Raw genomic sequence first — 20,772 nt, 5'->3', positions numbered from 1 at the left:
CATTGGACTTGGTACTGGGTAATGAACCGGGCCAAGTGGTAGATTTGTTTGTGGGAGAGCGCTTTGGAGATAGTGACCACAATTCGGTGTCTTTCATTATTGCAATGGAGAGGGATAGGGCCATATGGCAGGACAAAGTTTATAATTAGGGGAGGGGTAATTATGATGCGATTAGCCAAGAATTGGGGAACATAAGATGGGAACAGAAACTGTCAGGGAAAGGCACAAATGAAAAGTGGAGCTTGTTCAAGGAACAAATAGTGTGTGTCCTTGATAGGTATGTCCCTGTCAGGCAGGGAGGAAATGGCCGAGTGAGGGAACCATGGTTCACAAAAGAGGTTGAATGTCTTGTCAAGAGGAAAAAGGAAGCGTATGTAAGGATGAGAAAACAAGGTTCAGTTGGGTCCATTGAGGGTTACAAGGTAGCAAGGAATGAGTGAAAAAAAGGGCTTAGGAGAGCTAGGAGGGGGTATGAGAAGTCCTTGGCGGGTCGGATCAAGGAAAACCCAAAGGCTTTTTACTCTTATGTGAGGAATAAAAGAATGACCAGGGTGAGGTTGGGGCTGGTCAAGGATAGTTGTGGGAACTTGTGTGTGGAGTCAGAAGAGATAGGAGAGGCAATGAATGAATACTTTTCTTCAGTGTTCACCAAGGAGATGGGCCATGTTTTTGAGGATGAGAGTGTGATACAGGCTGATAGGCTGGAGGAGGTGGATGTTCTGAGGGAAGATGTATTAGCAATTTTGAAAAACCTGAGGGTCGATAAGTCCCCTGGGCCAAATGGGATGTGATTGCAGAGACTTTGGCTTTGATCTTTGGGTCCTCACTGTCCACGGGGATAGTGCCAGAGGACTGGAGAGTGGCAAATGTTGTTCCTCTGTTCAAGAAAGGAAACAGGAATGACCCTGGTAATTATAGGCCGGTTAGTCTTACTTCGGTGGTCAGTAAGTTAATGGAAAAGATCCTGAGGGATAGGATTTACGACCATTTGGAAAGATGCAACTTAATCTGGGATAGTCAACACGATTCGTGAAGGGTAAGTCTTGCCTAACAAATTTGATTGAATTCTTTGCGGAGGTAACTAAATGTGTAGATGAAGTAAGAGCAGTTGATGTCGTATACATGGATTTTAGTAAGGCGTTTGATAAGGTTCCCCCTGGTCGGCTCATGAAGAAAGTAAGGAGGTGTGGGATAGAGGGGAATTTGGCCGATTGGATAAGTAACTGGCTATCTCATAGAAGACAGAGGGTGGTGGTGGATGGAAAATTTTCAGACTGGAGACCAGTTACCAGCGGTGTACCACAGGGATCAGTGCTGGGTCTTCTGCTATTTGTGATTTTTATCAATGACTTGGAGGAGGGGGCTGAAGGGTGGGTCAGTAAATTTGCTGATGACACCAAGATTGGTGGAGTAGTGGATGAGGTGGAGGGCTGTTGTGGGCTGCAAGGAGACATTGATAGGATGCAGAGCTGGGCCGAAAAATGACAGATGGAGTTTAACCCTGATAAGTGCGAGGTGATTCATTTTGGTAGGACAAATTTGAATGCGGATTACAGGGTCAACGGCAGGGTTCTGAGGAATTTGGAGGAACAGAGAGATCTTGGGGTTCATATCCACAGATCTCTGAAGGTTGCCACTCAAGTGGATAGAGCCATAAAGAAGGCCTATAGTGTGTTAGCGTTCATTAACAGGGGGTTGGAGTTTAAGAGCCGTGGGATTATGCTGCAACTGTACAGGACCTTGGTGAGACCACATTTGGAATATTGTGTGCAGTTCTGGTCACCTCACTATAAAAAGGATGTGGAAGCATTGGAGAGAGTGCAGAGGAGATTTACCAGGATGCTATCTGGTTTGGAGGGTAGGTCTTATGAGGAAAAGCTGAGGGAGCTAGGGCTTTTCTCTTTAGAGCGGAGGAGGATGAGAGGCGACTTAATAGAGGTTTATAAGATGATGAGAGGGATAGATAGAGTGGACGTTCAGAGACTATTTCTTCGGGTGGATGTAGCTGTTACTAGGGGGCATAACTATAAGGTTCATGGTGGGAGATATAGGAGGGATGTCCTAGGTAGTTTCTTTACTCAGAGAGTTGTTGGGGTGTGGAATGGACTGCCTGCTATGATAGTGGAGTCGGACACTTTAGGAACTTTCAAACGGTTATTGGATAGGCACATGGAGCACACCAGAATGATAGGGAGTGGGATAGCTTGATCTTGGTTTCGGACAAAGCTCGGCACAACATCGAGGGCCGAAGGGCCTGTACTGTGCTGTACTATTCTATGTTCTATGTTCTACAACCTTCATATTTTGTAGGTTTTATTAAAGGCTGATTTTCTTAAGTTTGCAAGAAAACTTAAGAAATGTATACAATCCATCATGACTTATTACAAAATGACAACGTCAGCATGTTGTCTTACGTTAATATTGCTGTCTTTCCTTCTTACAAAGAATCTTGTAAATCAAAATATTAAATTTATGAATGATTGTGGCTCTGTTGAAAATTGTGACCAAAGAACAAGAGGTATTCATTCACTGCCAAAAAATAAAATGAAATTAAAATCCTGTCAATAAGAAAATTTTGCAGCACAATTAGTTAGCAGATTATCCTCTAACCCCTTAAAACCATGGGTGTAAAATTTAACTTGGAGATGGGAGGTTGGTGCAAACCAGCCCTGGCAAAGGGAAGAAAAACTGGGCATGATGGACAATAGGCTCCCCTGTTACAATACAGTGCGTACATTCCTACAGCATCCACTTCCCCCATACATTTCAGTCTAGATCAGAATAATGGGATGAAAGCTTCGCTCTCCAGCAGGTGCAAGTGTCAGATATGTAAAGTGGGTTTGGATGTTCAACCACAGTAACCACAGGCTCACAATACAAAACTACCTGTAGTTGAATACCAATTATGTTATTCAGAGATCGCTCATGTAGGAAATGAAAACAAGATCACACTGATATTCTTATAAAGGCACATTAATAATGCCGGTAAAGTCACTTAAAGTCGCTAAAGTCACTTAGTGTGGAAAATCATCCAGGAAATAGGTCACTACATATGTTTTTGTTTTTATTGCTGATCTCGTCGAAGTGAACGCAAACTGCAAAATAAAAACAAATCTAGCAACAGCAATTACAAAGGCATTTTAAAATACTAGATTCCATACAAAAGCTATCCATGAATTTTCATTACATTGCACAGTAAATTTGCCGAATGATATAAACACCTTAAGTTTTACGCAGTTGTAAGGCCTCTCTGTCTTAGAGTCCCGAATCCAGAAGTCCCACCCCAAAATCTCGCATCAATAATTTTTGCCGCAGGGTTAGGATGGGGGAGAGACAGATTTCACACCAGCAGTGCCACATATAAAAGTACAGTTGCCATTACGCAGAAGCAATTTTCATTGCTCAGATTTCTGAAACATGATTTGTGAGCTTTATGAATTTGAGGAAAAGATTTAATCTTACCAGACATTTTTTGGAGAAGTCAGGAACCCGTCTGGAGAAGTCAATGTACACTTTTGGGATTGTTAAAATAGATATAAGTGTGTTTGTAATGTGGATAAAATCTGTGGAACTGACAAGCTGTCAATTCATTTAAACCCTTACTTTTTAAATGTTGAAAGAAAGCACAGCCTGTTGTGTGTCTAAGTTAAAAAAAGATTGGTGCTTGCAATTTCAATATATGTTTGTTGACATAAGTCTGAGGGTTATCACTATAGTATTAGTATTGTTTGACTGCTTCCATAACCTATCATTATCACAGTGGTGGGTGGGGGGGCAGTAATTTTACAGTTTCACTGACAGCTCCAAGTAGTTGTAAGGAGATTAGCTCTCTTTCTTATGGGATTATGAAAACAACTATTTGTTTTATAAGGGACTAAGTATTTTCAAACATTCATTATATTTTAAACTGACTACAAATAACTGCAAATGATGGCCACCCAAAGATCACCTGACTTCTCGTGTGGATAAAGACACTCCCTTGTCTCAAGAGAGAACATGAGGAACCTTCCAGACTGATATTGATTCAATATCTTTACCGAAACTAATTCAAAAATGTATTATCAATTGAATAGGTCTTTCAGATATAAAGACACGAGCTGCCTCAAATGCTCAAGTCAAAACAACACAGGGGGCGGGATTTTATGGCTTTGTTTGTCCCGAAACCATAAAATCCTGCCCGAGGTCAACGGACATTTCCATTGTCTGCCCCCTAGCTCGTTCTGATTCCGTGTCGGGCGGGCGCGATAAAATTCCAGCCAGGATGTAGAATCGACATAATCAACCTTTTGAAAAAAAAGACTTGAATATGTACAGGTTACATGGTGAAGAAGCCATTTTGTTGTCTGTTTTAATATCAAGAAGCTATTCTGCAGAGAGTTCTATTTTAAATCCATCAAACCAACTGCAGATCATCGAAGCAGCCAAGGTAATAAATGGCAAAATCTTGAAAGTGGGAGAAGTATTTGCCCCTGTTCAAACTTTGGGTTTTCCTTAGAACCAATCTTCTGGAAATTTGAGTACAAGACTCACAGCTTATTGAGAATCCTCTGCTTTGCAAGAGCTTCATTCGCTTCAACTAAAGTCTCAACTCTTCTAAGAGACTACAAGATTGCTAAAAAGGTGACTGAGACAAATTGTAATTGCATTGCTTTATCTTCACCTCTATGTAATCTTTATACGTGTTAGTGTGTGTGAGTCGAGTGAATGAGATGCCATGTTTTAAATTCTGGGGTAAATGTGTGATAACAGATGGTCCCCTTTTGTTTTCAAACTTACAAAAAGACTTGCTGCTGGAAATTGTTTGAATTCGGGTGACCATCTTGGGGGTGAGAGAACACACACATTTTGCACATGTACATGTTGATCACAGCCAGTAAAGAGGAACACTTCAATTACAGAAGATATTCAGTTATAGATAAAAGCCCAGTTTGCAAACCTCATCTCTTGTTTACTTCATTGCACAGAGCTAAGAGGTTTAAACTTATCAACTGGCTAGAAATCACTACAACCTATCACCAAGCACTTACATGTGTATCTCTTGAACCACTACTGGAACCGAGTCGAACTTCTTCCACATCTCTCTTAAGTTGGGTAAAGGACTCTTCTGATTGCCATATCTATACAGCAAAATACAAAGCTTATTACATGTTTTAAGTATTGAAAACAACTTAGTTGAAGAGCCATTATAAGTAAAGGTCAAACCTGGATTACAATTGGTGTTTATTGCTAATTATTCTGCTTCAGTAATCAACATGTTATTGGAAATTGTGCATTGACAAAATCAGTTATTATTACTGCATTTGGATTCTATCAGCAATGTGACTGCTCACTTCACCACTCAGCAAGTCAGAAACAGAGAGTTAGGCCACTGATTCCTCCAAATACAATGGCCTCGATTTAACCCTCCTCAAAAGATTCGCCAAGGCCAAGGGTGGCATGGTGGCACAGTGGTTAACACTCCTGCCTTACAACTCCAGGAACCTGGGTTTGATTCCCGGCTTGGGCCACTGTCTATGTGGAGTTTGCACATTCTCCCCGTGTCTGCATGGGTTTCCTCCGGGTGCTCTGGTTTCCTCCCACAGTCCAAAGATGTATGGGTTAGGTTTATTGGCCATGCTGAAGTTACCATAGTTTCGGGGGGTTTAGCAGTGTAAATATGTGGGATATGGTGGGATTGTTGTTGGCACAGCCTCGATGGGCTGAATAGCCTACTTCTGTACTGTAGGGTTTCGATTATTTTAAGTGACTGAGAACACCATGTATTCATGGAAAAGAATGATTTTGGTATTTTACTGATTACTGCATTTCAGTCAAACCCTTCAACTAACCTTTATATCAGTGACATTCCGACAACACAGAAAAAGTAGCTACAATATAAAGAGAACTTCCGAATGTAAAATGAGGTGATGGATTCATTTATAAACAGAAGATTGGGCTAAAATCTTCTGACAACCTAAGGCTCAACTCATTGTACTTTTCCTAACAGAAGACTTCCTCACTTTACTACCTTTACTACGCTTTTGCAAAACAGTAATCCAATTTTTGTCTGTCAAAATCAGAGGGCATTACAAATAAAAAGTCACAGGATTTTGCAATTGATACAAAATCATAGCATCGGCCATCAGTGCAATCAGGAGACCATGGCACGATCATTATAACCAGTGATCCGGATATTCCACGGTGGAAAAATTGTGCAGTTTCATCAACAAAGTGAGATATTGCCACATATTGCACAGTTCAAACATCAGTCCTTTACTACCCTTATGAGGTACTTCCCAGTTGCTTTCGCAGAGCTGGTGGAGGATTGCTACTGCTCATATACAAACCCTTAAAATGACCATGGCCTGAGGCTACTCGATCCAAAGAAGACATGGTAGCCATGTTCAGCTGCTTGTGGGAATGGTGAGGGAAATTGGATCAGCACCTGAAGAGAAAAGATTTGAAAAGGGCAGCAGAATGGGACTAGCTGAGTAGTTCTGACAGAGCATCGGCATGGATATGAAAGATCAAGCTGTATCCAGTCTATGGTTCTGTGATTTACAGTAGTAGCGCTGCCTAGGAGCATTAGGACAAGCAAAAGCACCTGCAAGACAGGCATCAAAGGGGATACAAAAGGGTGAATACTTCAGCTTTGTATGCACTGTTGGAAATGAATAAAGTTATTCCAAAGTTTTTTCGTTGGTGACTTTTATTTCATGATTTTAGCCAAAGGTACACTGTGCTAATCCATAGTGTATTGATTGAAAACTGGGGAATAGTTAGGTGACCTTAACGATGGGATGACCTTATGGGAACAGGAGTTTTAGCTTTTGCTCACAGACAGTCTTTCAGAGGAAAGAAGTCCCAGATGCCTCCTCCCTCTCTTTTCATCCTTCTTCCAAGATAACCTTCAACGACTGGTGGCAAAGACTATGCCTCATGATAACGCGGTACTGGAGGACTCAGCAGACAAATTTTAATATATACTCAGGCAATTCATTGCGTATCCTTACCACTCAGTGCATATAGAAGATTTCCTCAAGTCGCCATTGGTTCTTTTGCCAATCATCTTAAATTGATGTCCTCTGGCTGGTGGAAGTCTGCTGACGTTTACTGGGACAGATGATAAATAGTCTTGCAGAATGACCTTGAGCAGCTTTGGTGAGCACTGGAGGGCACAGCGTTCCAGGCAGTTTCAGGATACCAAATGTTTACTCCACGACATTCCTTGTGGCTCTCATTTTAAGCTTGATGTCCTTGCATGGTTTGATGCTGATTTGAATGGTATAAAGGATATCCCTTGTCCCAAGCAGCCAGTCTCTGGTTCACCATGTTCGGGCAAATATGTCCACAGGATGAAGATGTTGTGGTACTGACCAATAGGATCTTATGACTACTTTCACAAAAACTGAACATTGATAAAGTGTGCCACTTTATACTTACAGACAATCTCACCATTTAAATGTGGGAGCTGCAGAGTCATCTATATGCATTTGATTTCTCCTTGGAATCCTGCAAGCCTGGCAAATGCACATGCTCTCTTCTCCTGCTTTTCTCTGGTCAGTGCGCAGATAATGATCTCTCCTCTTTTGGCTTCTCTTCCCTCCCTGATGCAGCAATGGATGGCGATCAATGAGATATTATTAGTGCTGTTACTGGCTCCTGCCTGGAAAGATTCACAGGCATGGAAATTGAAGGTGATGGTGACATTGACAGCCATTGCCATCTGTCCCTGCTGTGAGGTTGCAGGTCAGGATTCAAGAGGTGCTACAGTTCAGTCACTCTCTTTTTTTGAAATGCAAGCACTTCAATTCTTGTATCTGGTTGACGTGGAGGAAGAAAGAATGCTCCCTCTACACCTTTGGTGGATAGTGCCTTCTGTGATGAGCCCCTTCTCCTTCCTCTGAAGACAGTTCACCCTTTCTGCTGCCTGAGCCCTATTTTCACAGCATGCTGCAACCCAAAAGCTAAATAAAGCGATTTCTTGATTAGGCAGTGTTAGGATCCCAGGCCAGAACTCCAAGGTATATTACAAAGCCAGATTAGACCCCAACAATTATTCTATTTTAGTATTAATGTGAGGAGGATGCTTCACTCTAGGAGTAGTTCTACTGACAAATTAGGGATCTTTTATCAAAACAAGCTTTATTCATAACACAGTTTAAATACAACTCTAAATGAAGCAATTTAACTCTTAACAGTTGAACAATCTTTAAACATGAAAAGAAACAACACCAATTTCTAACATCACGATTTCAGTTCCAATTAAGCAATATTTCTCTCATAGAATGAAAACACACTTTAAATATAGTTAGCAGACCTAGGCATACTTGCTTTAATTTGGTTAACAGCCTTGAAACCTTCAGAGAGCTTTTGCAGACAGAGCCTTGTGGAGCAAGAGAGCAGACTGATTCTTTAAACAGCTCCAGTCAGCAACTACCTTTTTTAAAAAAATAAAGAGAAACTGTTTCCCTGCTACAAGCCTAGCTCTTCGCATTAACCTAGTGTCACATTACTCTATATAACCAAACTCATCTTCCATTCTTTTAATCAAAAAGACAGTCTTAGAGTTATTTTCTTCTGCAAACAAGAGTGCAGTAAGCCTTCTGCTAAATACACAGCACATGGCTAAAATGAATAATTATCCCACTTTCCAGCATCTGTTGCATTCCTACCAGACAAACCATCCCTCTGTAACAAAACATTGAATCTTAAAGCATTCTCCCTTAAACACAAAATATATCAATAGCACAGTATCAGCGCAGCAGAAAACCCCTGTCAGAATGCAGCACCACTTCCTGGAAAATCCAGCTGGTCAGCAAAACTCCTTCAAAAACACAACACAGTATTTCTACAAATTCTGCAATGAGTAACATTGGCCGGAATTTTACCGTCCCGCCCACCACAGGAATCGGAGATGGCGAGGGGCGGACCATGGAAAGATCCACTGACTTTGGGCAGAATTTTACGGTTTCAGGATGAGAACGGCCGTAGTGTCCCTCCCCTGGAAGTTGGATGGTTGGCCATTTAAATAATGCCATTGGGCAAGAGAGGATCCCTCATGCAGCTGAATGCATGTTGAGTTGTGAGTGAGTAGGACAGGGTGTTAACTGGACTGGAGTGATCTAACTTGGTGGAGTTCACGAGTCAAATCAGTTATTTGACATAACAATCTGCCCACTCTACAAGCTTCTGAAGCACAAATGGCATAGGTTAGATCGCTGTCAGTCAGCACTGCCACACAGGCTGTGCCAGAGGTGGCTGGAAACATTTTGGCTGCCATTATTTCATTTCAGGGCTCCATAGTGTTTGCACAAGTGGCTCTATGGGGCAAATTTCACAACCCTTGTTTATAGTATCAAAATATAAAGGAACTGCATGATAGACCATATCAACCAAGCCAGCAGTTTCAATATCAGTTATGCTGTTAATGTGAAAAATCTAACGTGCTTCTCTATATTCTTACCAGGTCAAATATTTGTTTTGCTACAATACAAATGAAACACGAGAAAAAAGGAAAAATTTTGAAATGTCTGATGTCATCGAGGCACACATACACATGAATAATGATAAACTGCTCTTAAAGATAAGCATCACGGGGGTGTCGCGTGATGTAAATGTGGGAGCGGCTGTGTTTTCATGAGCTCTGGCATGACTCATTTTTTAATCCATTTTTTATCCTGATGCACAACCCATAATTATCCGATTCTGATGTGTACAATATATGTTATGATCCTGGAAGATCCTGGTCAGATTTTGGTGAAGGGGAGCCGAGTTCATAAGTTCATATGATGTCGGAGCAGAATTAAGCCATTTGGCCCATCGAGTCTGCTCTGCCATTCAATCATGGCTGATATGCTTCTCATCCCCATTTTCCTGCCTTCAACTCATTACCAATTAAAAATCTGAATAAATCCTCCTTAAATCTACTCACTGTCCCAGCATCCACCGTGCTTTGGGGTAGTGAATTAAGTTAAGTCAAGAAAATCCTTGTTTGAGAGAGGCGGTTGGAGATGGCCGGGGTAGGCCTCAGTTCTCAGTGGTAGCTTTGCTGGTGTGGGGTAAGACGCTCTTTCAAAGAGTTGGTGCAGATTCGATAGCCGAATGGTCTCCTTCCGCACTGGAGGGATTCTATGGTTCTCTGGTCTATCCTTGTTAGGTTGATCCTCTATTTTGGTTTGGCAGTGCCACTGTAGTGGCAGTTATTGTTTGATTGCTTGACTCATGAAAGGGATGGCGGGCATATTATCTGGTTGTTGGAGTTTCTTTGATGGGGGGAAATGGGTTGAACCTTGTTGACAGCAGGGCCTAAATGGCACTTTTGGGGTATCTAGAGAAAGGGATAGTTTGCTTTGTTCGATGTATAGGAGTGATGTAAGTATTCTTGGCTTGTTGGCTCTTATATTAGGGTGTTGTTGAGTAGGTTAGGGCAGTAATGACGGTGTTTATCCCTGTCAGATGGAGGATATGTTGGATGGGGTAGTAGGTTGCCCTCCTCATGACGTTTTCTTTTGGGAGCTTCTGGACTGCTCTCTCTCCTGAGACTTGGTTCCCCTGGGGATGTAGTGTCCTGTTGGTTGCAGGACCTGGGTGCGGGTCTGGGAGCTTCAATTCAGCATTGTTGGAATCTTTCTTCTGTTGGAAATTAGGCCAGTTGCAAGAGTAGGCCACCTCCTCCAAGGGTCGTATATGGAGACTTCCAGTTTGTCCGTCTTCTACATTTGGGCTTTCCTGGTTGCCAGTGTCCTGCTCCTCCTGAGATTGTGCTGTTCTGTTCTTGGTATCCTTCCTGTGTAAGTGTATATGGAAAAACTATATATGGTGTTTATTGAATAATCCTGTTGCTCCTCTCTCTCTGCAGCTTACTTTCTTCATCTGGGTGTTTGGGGTGTTAATATAGGCTCTGATTTGTTATAGTCAATCCTAAATATTAACCTTGTTTTAGGATTAACCTTGTCTTTATGGGAGGAGGAGAGTCGTATCTCTCCCTGAGAAACCTTGTTGATGGATGTCTTGGCGATTCTTCTGCTGCTTGTTAGTGGGGTTTCCTTCGTGGAAAATGGTTTAAATTTTCCAGTGATGGGCAGCTTGATTGGTGCCTCTGATATGGTTGGAGAGGAGGGAGGTTTGTAACATTGTGAGCCTAGGCAAGGTGCATGAATTCTTGGCTTATTGCTTCCTGTGCATGAGAGCATACGCTGACATGTCACATCCTGTACCAATGGCTGTATTCTGAGGTCCCCCTTTTTCTGGATTAACCCTTCATTGCTTAGAGATCCTGGGATGATGAGCTAGGCCCTTGTTAGTTGTATATTATCTCACAAGGGATCCCATATATTGTGTAGTTCTGTCTCTGTTATCTAGTGGAGGAGGGTTTGCATCATGGGGTCATGTACCCATGATTCTAACCTGTTATCCTGAAACCTCCCACTCTTCTTTGTATCCTTTCTTTATCCATATGAGAGGAGGACCGAGTACAAAGATTACAATGATTGATAATTGGAATCATTTGTATAAATATTCGCTGGTCTTTTCTGTACGTTTATGTGGAATAATGGTCACTCTGTACTGCATTAGATTTTATAGATTTTGGAGATTTGTTGTCTTTTGTAGCAATTGTAAAATGGAAAACTTCCATTAAAAATATTCTTTAAAAAAATATAATCCATAGGATAAACAAAGGAAAAATTCTGGAGAAGTAAAGCCTTAAATTAAAAGTACAATGGAGCAAATTTGAACATTTTTCAAAAATCAGGGAGAAAGGATTAAACATCCTAATGAACTAATATTGTATTGTAATTATGTAATAAATGCATTAATGAAGAATCAATGGATCATAAATTCTCTTTTGAGCTTCTAAGATCAAAACACATTTTCCACTAGCTCTGAACAGAAATCATACCTCTTGTTTCAAGGCTTTGACCTTAGTCTCCAAGTGGTGTATATCCTGCAGCTGATTCAAATTCTCTGAGTCTTTCACAGCCATCTCATTGTGTAGTTCAGTTATCATTTCCTGTAATTCCTGAATTTTCTGTTCCTTATCAATGACCTAGAACAATTAGAAATAAGTCATTGTAGACAAATAAAAGGCATTCCCGACCCGAACACTTCCACCAAGCCCTACAGATTTTGTTTGGTTGAAAAGGAGAAGATGCAATTATAGAAAACTCTGTTCATTTTATCCTTTTATTTATTTACAAAATCTCATAATCTTGCATTTTAAAATTAAGATATAATATTTATAATATTTTAATCCCATTTATTACATTCATACTTCTACACTTTCCTTCAACTCAAATATCACCCTGGTTTTTAGACCAGGGGTTGTCCCTTTGTTGATGTCCATAATTTTCTTCTGTTCATGGATGTTGCTGGCAAGGCCAGCATTTATTGCCCATCCCAAATTTCCCTTCAGAAAGAGGTGGTGAGCTGCCTTCTTGAACTGTTGCAATCCATGTGGCATAAGTATACCCACTGTGCGGTTAAGTAGGGATTTCCAGGATTTTCATTCAAGTCAGGGTGGTGCTTGACTTGGCAGGGACCTTGCAAGAAGTGTTGTTGATCTTGTCCTTCTAGGTAGTGGAGGTCACAGGTTTGGAAAATGCTGTCAAAAGAGCCTTGGCGAGTTGTTGCAGTCCATATTGTATATGGTATAAACTACAACACAGTAAGAAGTTTAACAACACCAGGTTAAAGTCCAACAGGTTTATTTGGTAGCAAAAGCCACACAAGCTTTCGGAGCTCTAAGCCCCTTCTTCAGGTGAGTGGGAATTCTGTTCACAAACAGAGCTTATAAAGACACAGACTCAATTTACATGAATAATGGTTGGAATGCGAATACTTACAACTAATCAAGTCTTTAAGAAACAAAACAATGTGAGTGGAGAGAGCATCAAGACAGGCTAAAAAGATGTGTATTGTCTCCAGACAAGACAGCCAGTGAAACTCTGCAGGTCCACGCAACTGTGGGAGTTACAAATAGTGTGACATGAACCCAATATCCCGGTTGAGGCTGTCCTCGTGTGTGCGGAACTTGGCTATCGGTTTCTGCTCAGCGACTCTGCGCTGTCGTGTGTCACGAAGGCCGCCTTGGAGAACGCTTACCCGAATATCAGAGGCCGAATGCCCGTGACCGCTGAAGTGCTCCCCAGCAGGAAGAGAACAGTCTTGCCTGGTGATTGTCGAGCGGTGTTCATTCATCCGTTGTCGCAGCGTAATATTATTAATCCATTATTAAAGAGGAGATAGCAGGGCATCTGGATAGAAATGGTTCGATCAATCAGACGCAGCATGGATTCATGAGGGGAAAGTCGTGCTTGACGAACATGTTGGATTTTTATGAAGATGTGACTAGGGCGGTTGATGGAGGAGAACCGGTGGATGCGGTGTTTTTGGATTTCCAAAAGGCGTTTGATAAGGTGCCCCATAAAAGGCTACTGAAGAAGATTAGGGCACACGGAGTTGGGGGTAGTGTGTTAAAGTGGATTGGGGACTGGCTATCCGACAGGAAGCAAAGAGTCGGAATAAATGGGTGTTTTTCCGGTTGGAGGAAGGTAACTAGTGGCGTGCCGCAGGGATCGGTACTCGGGCCGCAACTATTTACCATTTATATAGATGATCTGGAGGAGGGGACGGAGTGTAGGGTAACGAAGTTTGCAGACGACACAAAGATAAGTGGAAAAGTGAATCGTGTGGAGGACGGAGAAGATCTGCAGAGAGATTTGGACAGGCTGAGTGAGTGGGCGAGGATATGGCAAATGGAGTATAACGTTGAGAAATGCGAGGTTATACACTTTGGAGGAAATAATAACAAATGGGATTACTATCTCAATGGAAACAAATTAAAACATGCTACCGTGCAAAGGGACCTGGGGGTCCTTGTGCATGAGACGCAAAAGCCCAGTCTGCAGGTACAACAGGTGATCAAGAAGGCAAATGGGATGTTGGCCTATATTGCGAAGGGGATAGAATATAAAAGCAGGGATGTCTTGATGCACCTGTACAGGGCATTGGTGAGGCCGCAGCTGGAATACTGTGTGCAGTATTGGTCCCCTTATATGAGGAAGGATATATTGGCATTCGAGGGAGTGCAGAGAAGGTTCACCAGGTTGATACCGGAGATGAGGGGTTTGGATTATGAGGAGAGGCTGAGGAGATTGGGTTTGTACTCGTTGGAGTTTAGAAGGATGAGGGGGGATCTTATGGAGACTTATAAGATAATGCGGGGGCTGGATAGGGTGGAGGCGGAGAGATTCTTTCCACTTAGTAAGGAAGTTAAAACTAGAGGACACAGCCTCAAAATAAAGGGGGGTCGGTTTAAGACAGAGTTGAGGAGGAACTTCTTCTCCCAGAGGGTGGTGAATCTCTGGAATTCTCTGCCCACTGAGGTGGTGGAGGCTACCTCGCTGAATATGTTTAAAGCGCGGATGGATGGATTCCTGATCGGTAAGGGAATTAAGGGTTATGGGGATCAGGCGGGTAAGTGGTACTGATCCACGTCAGATCAGCCATGATCTTATTGAATGGCGGGGCAGGCTCGAGGGGCTAGATGGCCTACTCCTGCTCCTATTTCTTATGTTCTTATGTTCTTATTATTCATGTAAATTGAGTCTGTGTCTTTATAAGCTCTGTTTGTGAACAGAATTCCCACTCACCTGAAGAAGGGGCTTAGAGCTCCGAAAGCTTGTGTGGCTTTTGCTACCAAATAAACCTGTTGGACTTTAACCTGGTGTTGTTAAACTTCTTACTGTGTTTACCCCAGTCCAACGCCGGCATCTCCACATCATAAACTACAACCACAGTTGTGGAGAGAGTAAATACTTAGGGTGGACATGGGTCACCAATGAAATGGACTGCAAATGAAATGGGTTGCTTTGCTCTGGGTGGTGTCAAGTTTCTTAATTATTGCTGGAACCGCACTGTTCCATGGAGAGTATTCCATCACACTCCTGACTAGTGTCAATAGATGGATAGAAAGGTTTTATTATAATTATGTAATCAAAACAATATTTGTCAATTAATAGATCATAAATTCTATGTTAAAGTTGTATTGTCCAAAACACATTTCCCACATTTCTTGCTCACTCCAAACAGAGAGGTGTGAGCAGGTGATTCACAACATCGGACCTGCTTTCGTAGCAACAGTATTTATGTGGCTGGTCCAATTAAGTGTTTGATCAATGATGACATCCAAGATGTTTATGCTGCTTGGGTGGGGGCGGGGGGGGGGGGGGGGGGGGGCGGGGGGTGGATTGAATGCCATTAAAATGAAGGGGAGGTGATTTGATTCTCTCTTGTTGAAAATGGTATTTGCCTGGTACTTGCATGGGGGGAATGCAAGAAATGCTACTTGCCATTGTTGGCAAAAGTTTGACTGCCATTCAGATATATGTACATGCAGACATAGATTACTTCATTTTTTGAGGTGAGGGAATTGGAACTTAATACAATGCACTTATCAGTAAACATCTGTAACGCTGATACTTATGCAGGAAGGAAGGTCATTTATAAAACTGCTGAAGATCAAAGTTCATTTATTAATCACAAGTAAGGCGTACATTAACACTGCAATGAAGTTGCAGTGAAATTCCCCTAGTTGCTTCAGTCCAGTGTCTGTTCGGGTCAATGATCCTAACCAGCACGTCTTTCAGAATGTGGGAGGAAACTGGAGCACCCGGAGGAAACCCACGCAGGCACGGGGAGAACGTGCAAACTCCACAAAGACAGTGACCCAAGCCGGGAATTGAACCCGGGTCCCTAGCACTGTGAAGCAGTGCTAACCATTGTGCTACCGTGCCCTGCAAAGACTGTTTGTCCCAGGACATTGCCTTGAGGGACTCCTGTAGTAATGTCCTGGGACTGAGATGATTGGCCTCCGACAATCTCTACCATCTTCTTTTGTACTGGATGTGACTCCAGCCAGTGAAGAGCATTTTCCCTGATTCCCATTGTCTTCATTTTTACCAAGGACTGATGCTTTGATGCCACGCTCAGTCAAATGCTGCCTTGAAATCAAGGTCAGTCACTCTCATGTCAGTTCTGTCATGTCATATCATGTCAGTAAACTTTTTCCATGTGTTAACAACACCGTCACTTTGCTGATGTTGAGAATGGACTAATGTGGTAATTGGCCAGATTGGATAGGCTTGCATTTTGTGGACAGGACATGACAGTAATTTTCTACTTTGTCAGGTAGATGCCAGTGTGATGGTGGAACTAGAACAGCTTTGGAGAAAAAACTATTTCTGGAGCACAAGTGTTTGCACCATTGCTGGGACACTGTTGCTTTGTTGCTTCTGCTGTATCCATTACCCTGAGCCTTTTCTTGATATCACGTGGAATGAATCAAATTGGCTGGAAACTGATTTCTGTGATGGTGGGCACCAATGATTCCTCTAAATTTTCTTTGTTATGCATGCCTGTTCAGTTCATTGCGTGATGCCTCTAAATTCTTTTGCCTGGTTGTATAGCTGTGGTATCAAAGGGGACACCTCGTCAGTGGACTGTGCATTAGCATCATGATTCTGCACAGTCACACCTGTGTGCAGCTTAGAGGGATCATTGGTGGGGCCGTCAGGAGATGGCCCTGAGGCTCACTCAGCATTTCTGGAAGGTGATACCTCCATTGTTCCAGCAATGCCTGTTGCATTCACGGGCAGGCTTTTGCCATCATTAAGGATTGGCATGTCCATGGAAGCTATTTTTCCCATTAGCTGTTTAATTTATTACCATAACTGATGACTGTGACAGCACCTCAGAACTTTGATTTGATCAGTTGGTTCTGAGGCTGCTTAGTTCTATCTATAGAATGCTGTTTGCGCTGTTAACATGCATGCAGTCCTGTTCAACATTTCGTTTTCAGGTACACCTGGTGCTCCTCCTCCTCCTCACTGAATCAGGCATGAAGGTAATGGTAGAGTGAGGGTTTTGCTGGACCAAAATGTTGCAGATTAAGCTGGAATACAATTCTGCTGATGACCCATAGAACTTCATGGATGCCCAGTTTTGATTTGCTAAATCTGATCTGAATCATTTCATTTAGCAAGGTTGAAGTGCCTCACAAGGCAACAGTAAATGTCCTCAGTGTGAAGACAGCACCTTATCTCCACAAGAACTGCGCAGTGGTCACTACTACCAATACTGTCATCAATATATGTATCGTTGACAGAGAGATTGGTAAGGACAAGGATTTTCTTTCTGGTACCACAGGTCAGTTTGCCAGTTATGTCCTGTAGGACTCAGCCAGCTGGGTCAGTAGTGGTACTATTGTAGTCTTACCGATGGATAATGAAGTTCTCCACCCAGAGTGCATTATGGCCCTTGCTATCCTCAGTTCTTCTTCTAACTGGAGTTCATTAGCTAAGGGAGGACAATAGGTATCCATGCATGCATTATCTGATGCCATGAGACTTTATAGGATCTACTGTCAACATTGAAGATTCCAAGGGTCACCATTTCCGTGCCACTGCTACATACTCAGGAATGGTGAAGGAGGTGTCTGGGATGTTGGCTGAAACGTATCTGTGTGTGACCATATCAGACTATTGCTCTCTGATTTTGGCACAAGTTCCCAGATAATGAGGAGGAATTTATAGAGTTGGCTGGTGAGTGTCTGCTACCTAGGTAGATGCCACGTGATCCATTTGATTTTATTTTATTTATAGTCTTGGACAGTCTTTTAGTAGAACTGAGTGGCTTACTGTTTACATGTAGGCCAGATCATGAAAGGAGAGCAGATTTTAGATGTGCTTTTACAGTAATCCACTAGCTTCATGGTCATCCTTTTGACAGCAAGTTTTTAATTCCATATTTATTTAAATAATCAAGATTAAATTCTTCAGCAGTGGAATTTGTACCCATGTCTCCGGTAAATTTGGATTCCTAGTCAGTAAGATAACTACTATGGTACCCACCATTGTTATATTGGTTAACAGATGCACCGTTAGTTTCATTTTAGATTCTGTACTACAACCTTGAGATGTTACACTGACGAGTCTGACTAAGAGGTGGAAAATTGTCTCAGAAAGTAACTAAGTTTAAATGTCAGTTAAGCCTTAAAGGAGTGCTCTGATGGGAATCTAATGGTCTCCTTGTAGAACTGCCATTCACACATTTTCTGTCCATGGCAGCCGTAAAATCCTTGTGACTTATGAGCACTCAGTGCAGTTTCGGATCTTTATACATTTATATTAATGAGATCATGGCACAAATTTCCAGCCATATAAATAAATGTCAATATCAATTACATGAATTACAGCATAATATTACAGGATTTTTGAAACTAGTGCATCTCCAATCCCATGCTCGTAGGTAGCCTAGAGTAAAGTTGTAGACCAGGGTTTTCCCCTTGTGTGTTTGCCAACTTTTGATTTTTTTCATTACCCTTATTTTAATACCAATGTCCCGTGAGTGCAGAAGTGGAAAATCCCAGCCATTATGTTTAGTTTTTAAACATTGCCTGTTCCTTTAAGGCAGCTGCTCAATTAGATGTTGTAAGAATCCATTTAATTGTTTATTTTCCTAAATACCTACTAGGGTAAATAAAATGTTGTGTTTGCAAATTTGGCTCTGTGGCACCACTGGTTCCAGCACGACAGGAGTCAAGTAAGAAAGAAAATTATGGAGGTTTGGTTCTGATGAAATCCAATGTGCATTGCACCAATCTTCAAGCTGTGGAGAGTGCTATCATGGGAAGCCAATGCATGTGCTGAAAACATAGCACAGTGGGGAGATTGTGGCATTGGTCAGTGTCTAATCTTGTTTTATTTTTAATTTGCTCATAGGATGTGGGAGTGCTGGCTGGGCTAGTATTTATTTCCCACTCCTGAAGGCATTGAAGAGTCAACCACATTGCTGTGGGTCTGGAGTCACATGTAGGCCAGACCAGGCAAGGACGGCAGATTTCCTTCGCTGAAGGGCATTAGTGAACCAGATGGGTTTTTCCAATAATCGACAATGGTTTCATGGTCATCATTCGACTTTTAATTCCAGAGTTGGTGACTGACATGTCATTTTGGACCTTGATAATAGCCTCTCTAAAACACACACAACTGCACAAGTGACACTACCCCCACCCAACGAGGGCTATTTAAAGATGTCACTATTCAGCTTTCAGGTTAGATTTTTTAATCAGCCACCTCTGCTGCAAAGTTAATGGAAGTAGTGTGTTGTTGGAAGAGCTGACAGAATTTCTTTTTCAGTCAGAAGGGAGTGGTGAGGGACTTTTGGAAAAAGTGGTGTGGGTTTGAAATACCACTTAGTTCTTGTCATGGAGGCTACAGCTACAGTTCCTCCTAGAAAGAAGAAGCATTTCGAGGAGGAAGAAGGAGAATGTTTAGTCGGAGGTCTGACCCACCTATCCAGACAGGCTAAGGTTCAGGAAGAAGGCTGTGCAACCTTCTGCACTGTGTCATATAGCAGGGCAAGGACAGTGCCCCCAGTGGCTGTTAAAGTCACTTTGGCCCTTAATTACTACCCCAGTGGATCCTTCCAGGTTGGAGCCAGTGGCATCACCAACTTTATCGTCTATTACTGCACACCAGGAGTATGTATGTGTGTGTGTGTGTGTTGTGGGGGTGGGGAGGAATGTATTACGGTCATCTCAGAGAGAAACAGGAGGAGTTGACATAAGGTTTCACCAGGATTGAGAATGTCCCCATGGTGTAGAGACCCATTGACTGCATGCATGCGGCACTGTGGGTACCACATCTCAATGGGGAGATACACATCAACCACAAAGGGCTCCATCCCTGACATACAGTTGGTGTGCGACCACATCCAGACCTTCATGTTGGTGAACTTTTGCTATCCCAACATCTGTCATGGTGCTTTCATACTGTGCCAGTCAGTCATCCCAGCTATCTTTGATCTACCGTGCCAAACCAGAGGGTGGCTGGTTGGCACCAAGGGCACCTATGTACATGCACTAATGACTCTTCTCCTTCATCCAACCACACAGGAACAGTGTTCCTGCAGTGACAGCTATGCTGAACTATGAAGATGGTGGAGCAGATGATTGGTGCCCTGGAGCAACTGTCTTATTTTCTGGACCATTTGGGGGGAGCCCTCCAGCATTCACTGGAGAATATCCACCAATTTATGGTGGTCTGTTGCAACCTACATAACCCGAACATCAAAGGCACAATCTTTATCACCAGGGCTTCAGTGTCAGTTCAGGAAGAAGATGAAGAGAGGACAGGGGAAGAGAGGAGGCATCCAGGACATCATCATCTTGGACAGGCTATCCATGGAATAAAAATAAACACAAAAAAAATGCTGACTTTCTCAAACAACACCTCTAATAACACTCACAGATTCACCTTTGTGCATTCCCTTAGTACCTGCCTTGCAGCAGCTTTACTTGCCCTAATACGCAGACCCAGTGCCAACACTGGAGCTGCAGCAATGCTAGTGAAAGATTGCTGACTTTACATGAGAGAAATTACATATGGCCTCACAGTACATCCATGAGCAGCTCTGCAGAAGGCCCAGCTTTGGACCAGACTACCTCAGCTGCATCACAACTGGGTCTACAAATATTTCATGGAGCTGGGCTGCCACTTATACTTATGGAAAGTATTGGCTCCAAGCCAGCTGTGCAAAACCCTGTGTAGATATGGAGTTTGTCTCCTCCTTGCTCCTTCATGGTGACAATATGCTCACTGGGAGGCCAGCCAAGCATTCTGGTCTGCATTTCAGCCTCTGCCTGTATGCTGAGAACTCTGCAGCACACCTCTTCTGCAAACTCATCCTCTGGAGAGTTGGCACATGCACTATTCTTCCCCCACGACCTAA

The 20,772-nt window shown here is 42.5% G+C and overlaps 1 protein-coding gene across 1 annotated transcript in view; it reads right to left on the bottom strand.

Moving 5' to 3' along the window:
* Nucleotides 1-20,772, bottom strand: part of LOC144493033 (uncharacterized) — a 364,898-nt gene that overhangs the window by 93,756 nt on the left and 250,370 nt on the right. Inside the window, exons 8-9 of the mRNA XM_078211846.1 lie at nucleotides 11,882-12,028; nucleotides 5,028-5,117 (exon numbers count right to left, since the gene is read on the bottom strand). Coding sequence (XP_078067972.1) covers nucleotides 5,028-5,117; nucleotides 11,882-12,028 — 237 coding nt within the window. The remainder of the gene's footprint in view (nucleotides 1-5,027; nucleotides 5,118-11,881; nucleotides 12,029-20,772) is intronic.

The sequence above is a fragment of the Mustelus asterias genome, chromosome 4 (assembly GCF_964213995.1).
Source record: "Mustelus asterias chromosome 4, sMusAst1.hap1.1, whole genome shotgun sequence".
NCBI lineage: Eukaryota > Metazoa > Chordata > Chondrichthyes > Carcharhiniformes > Triakidae > Mustelus > Mustelus asterias.
This window is presented reverse-complemented; position numbering and strand designations above follow the sequence as displayed.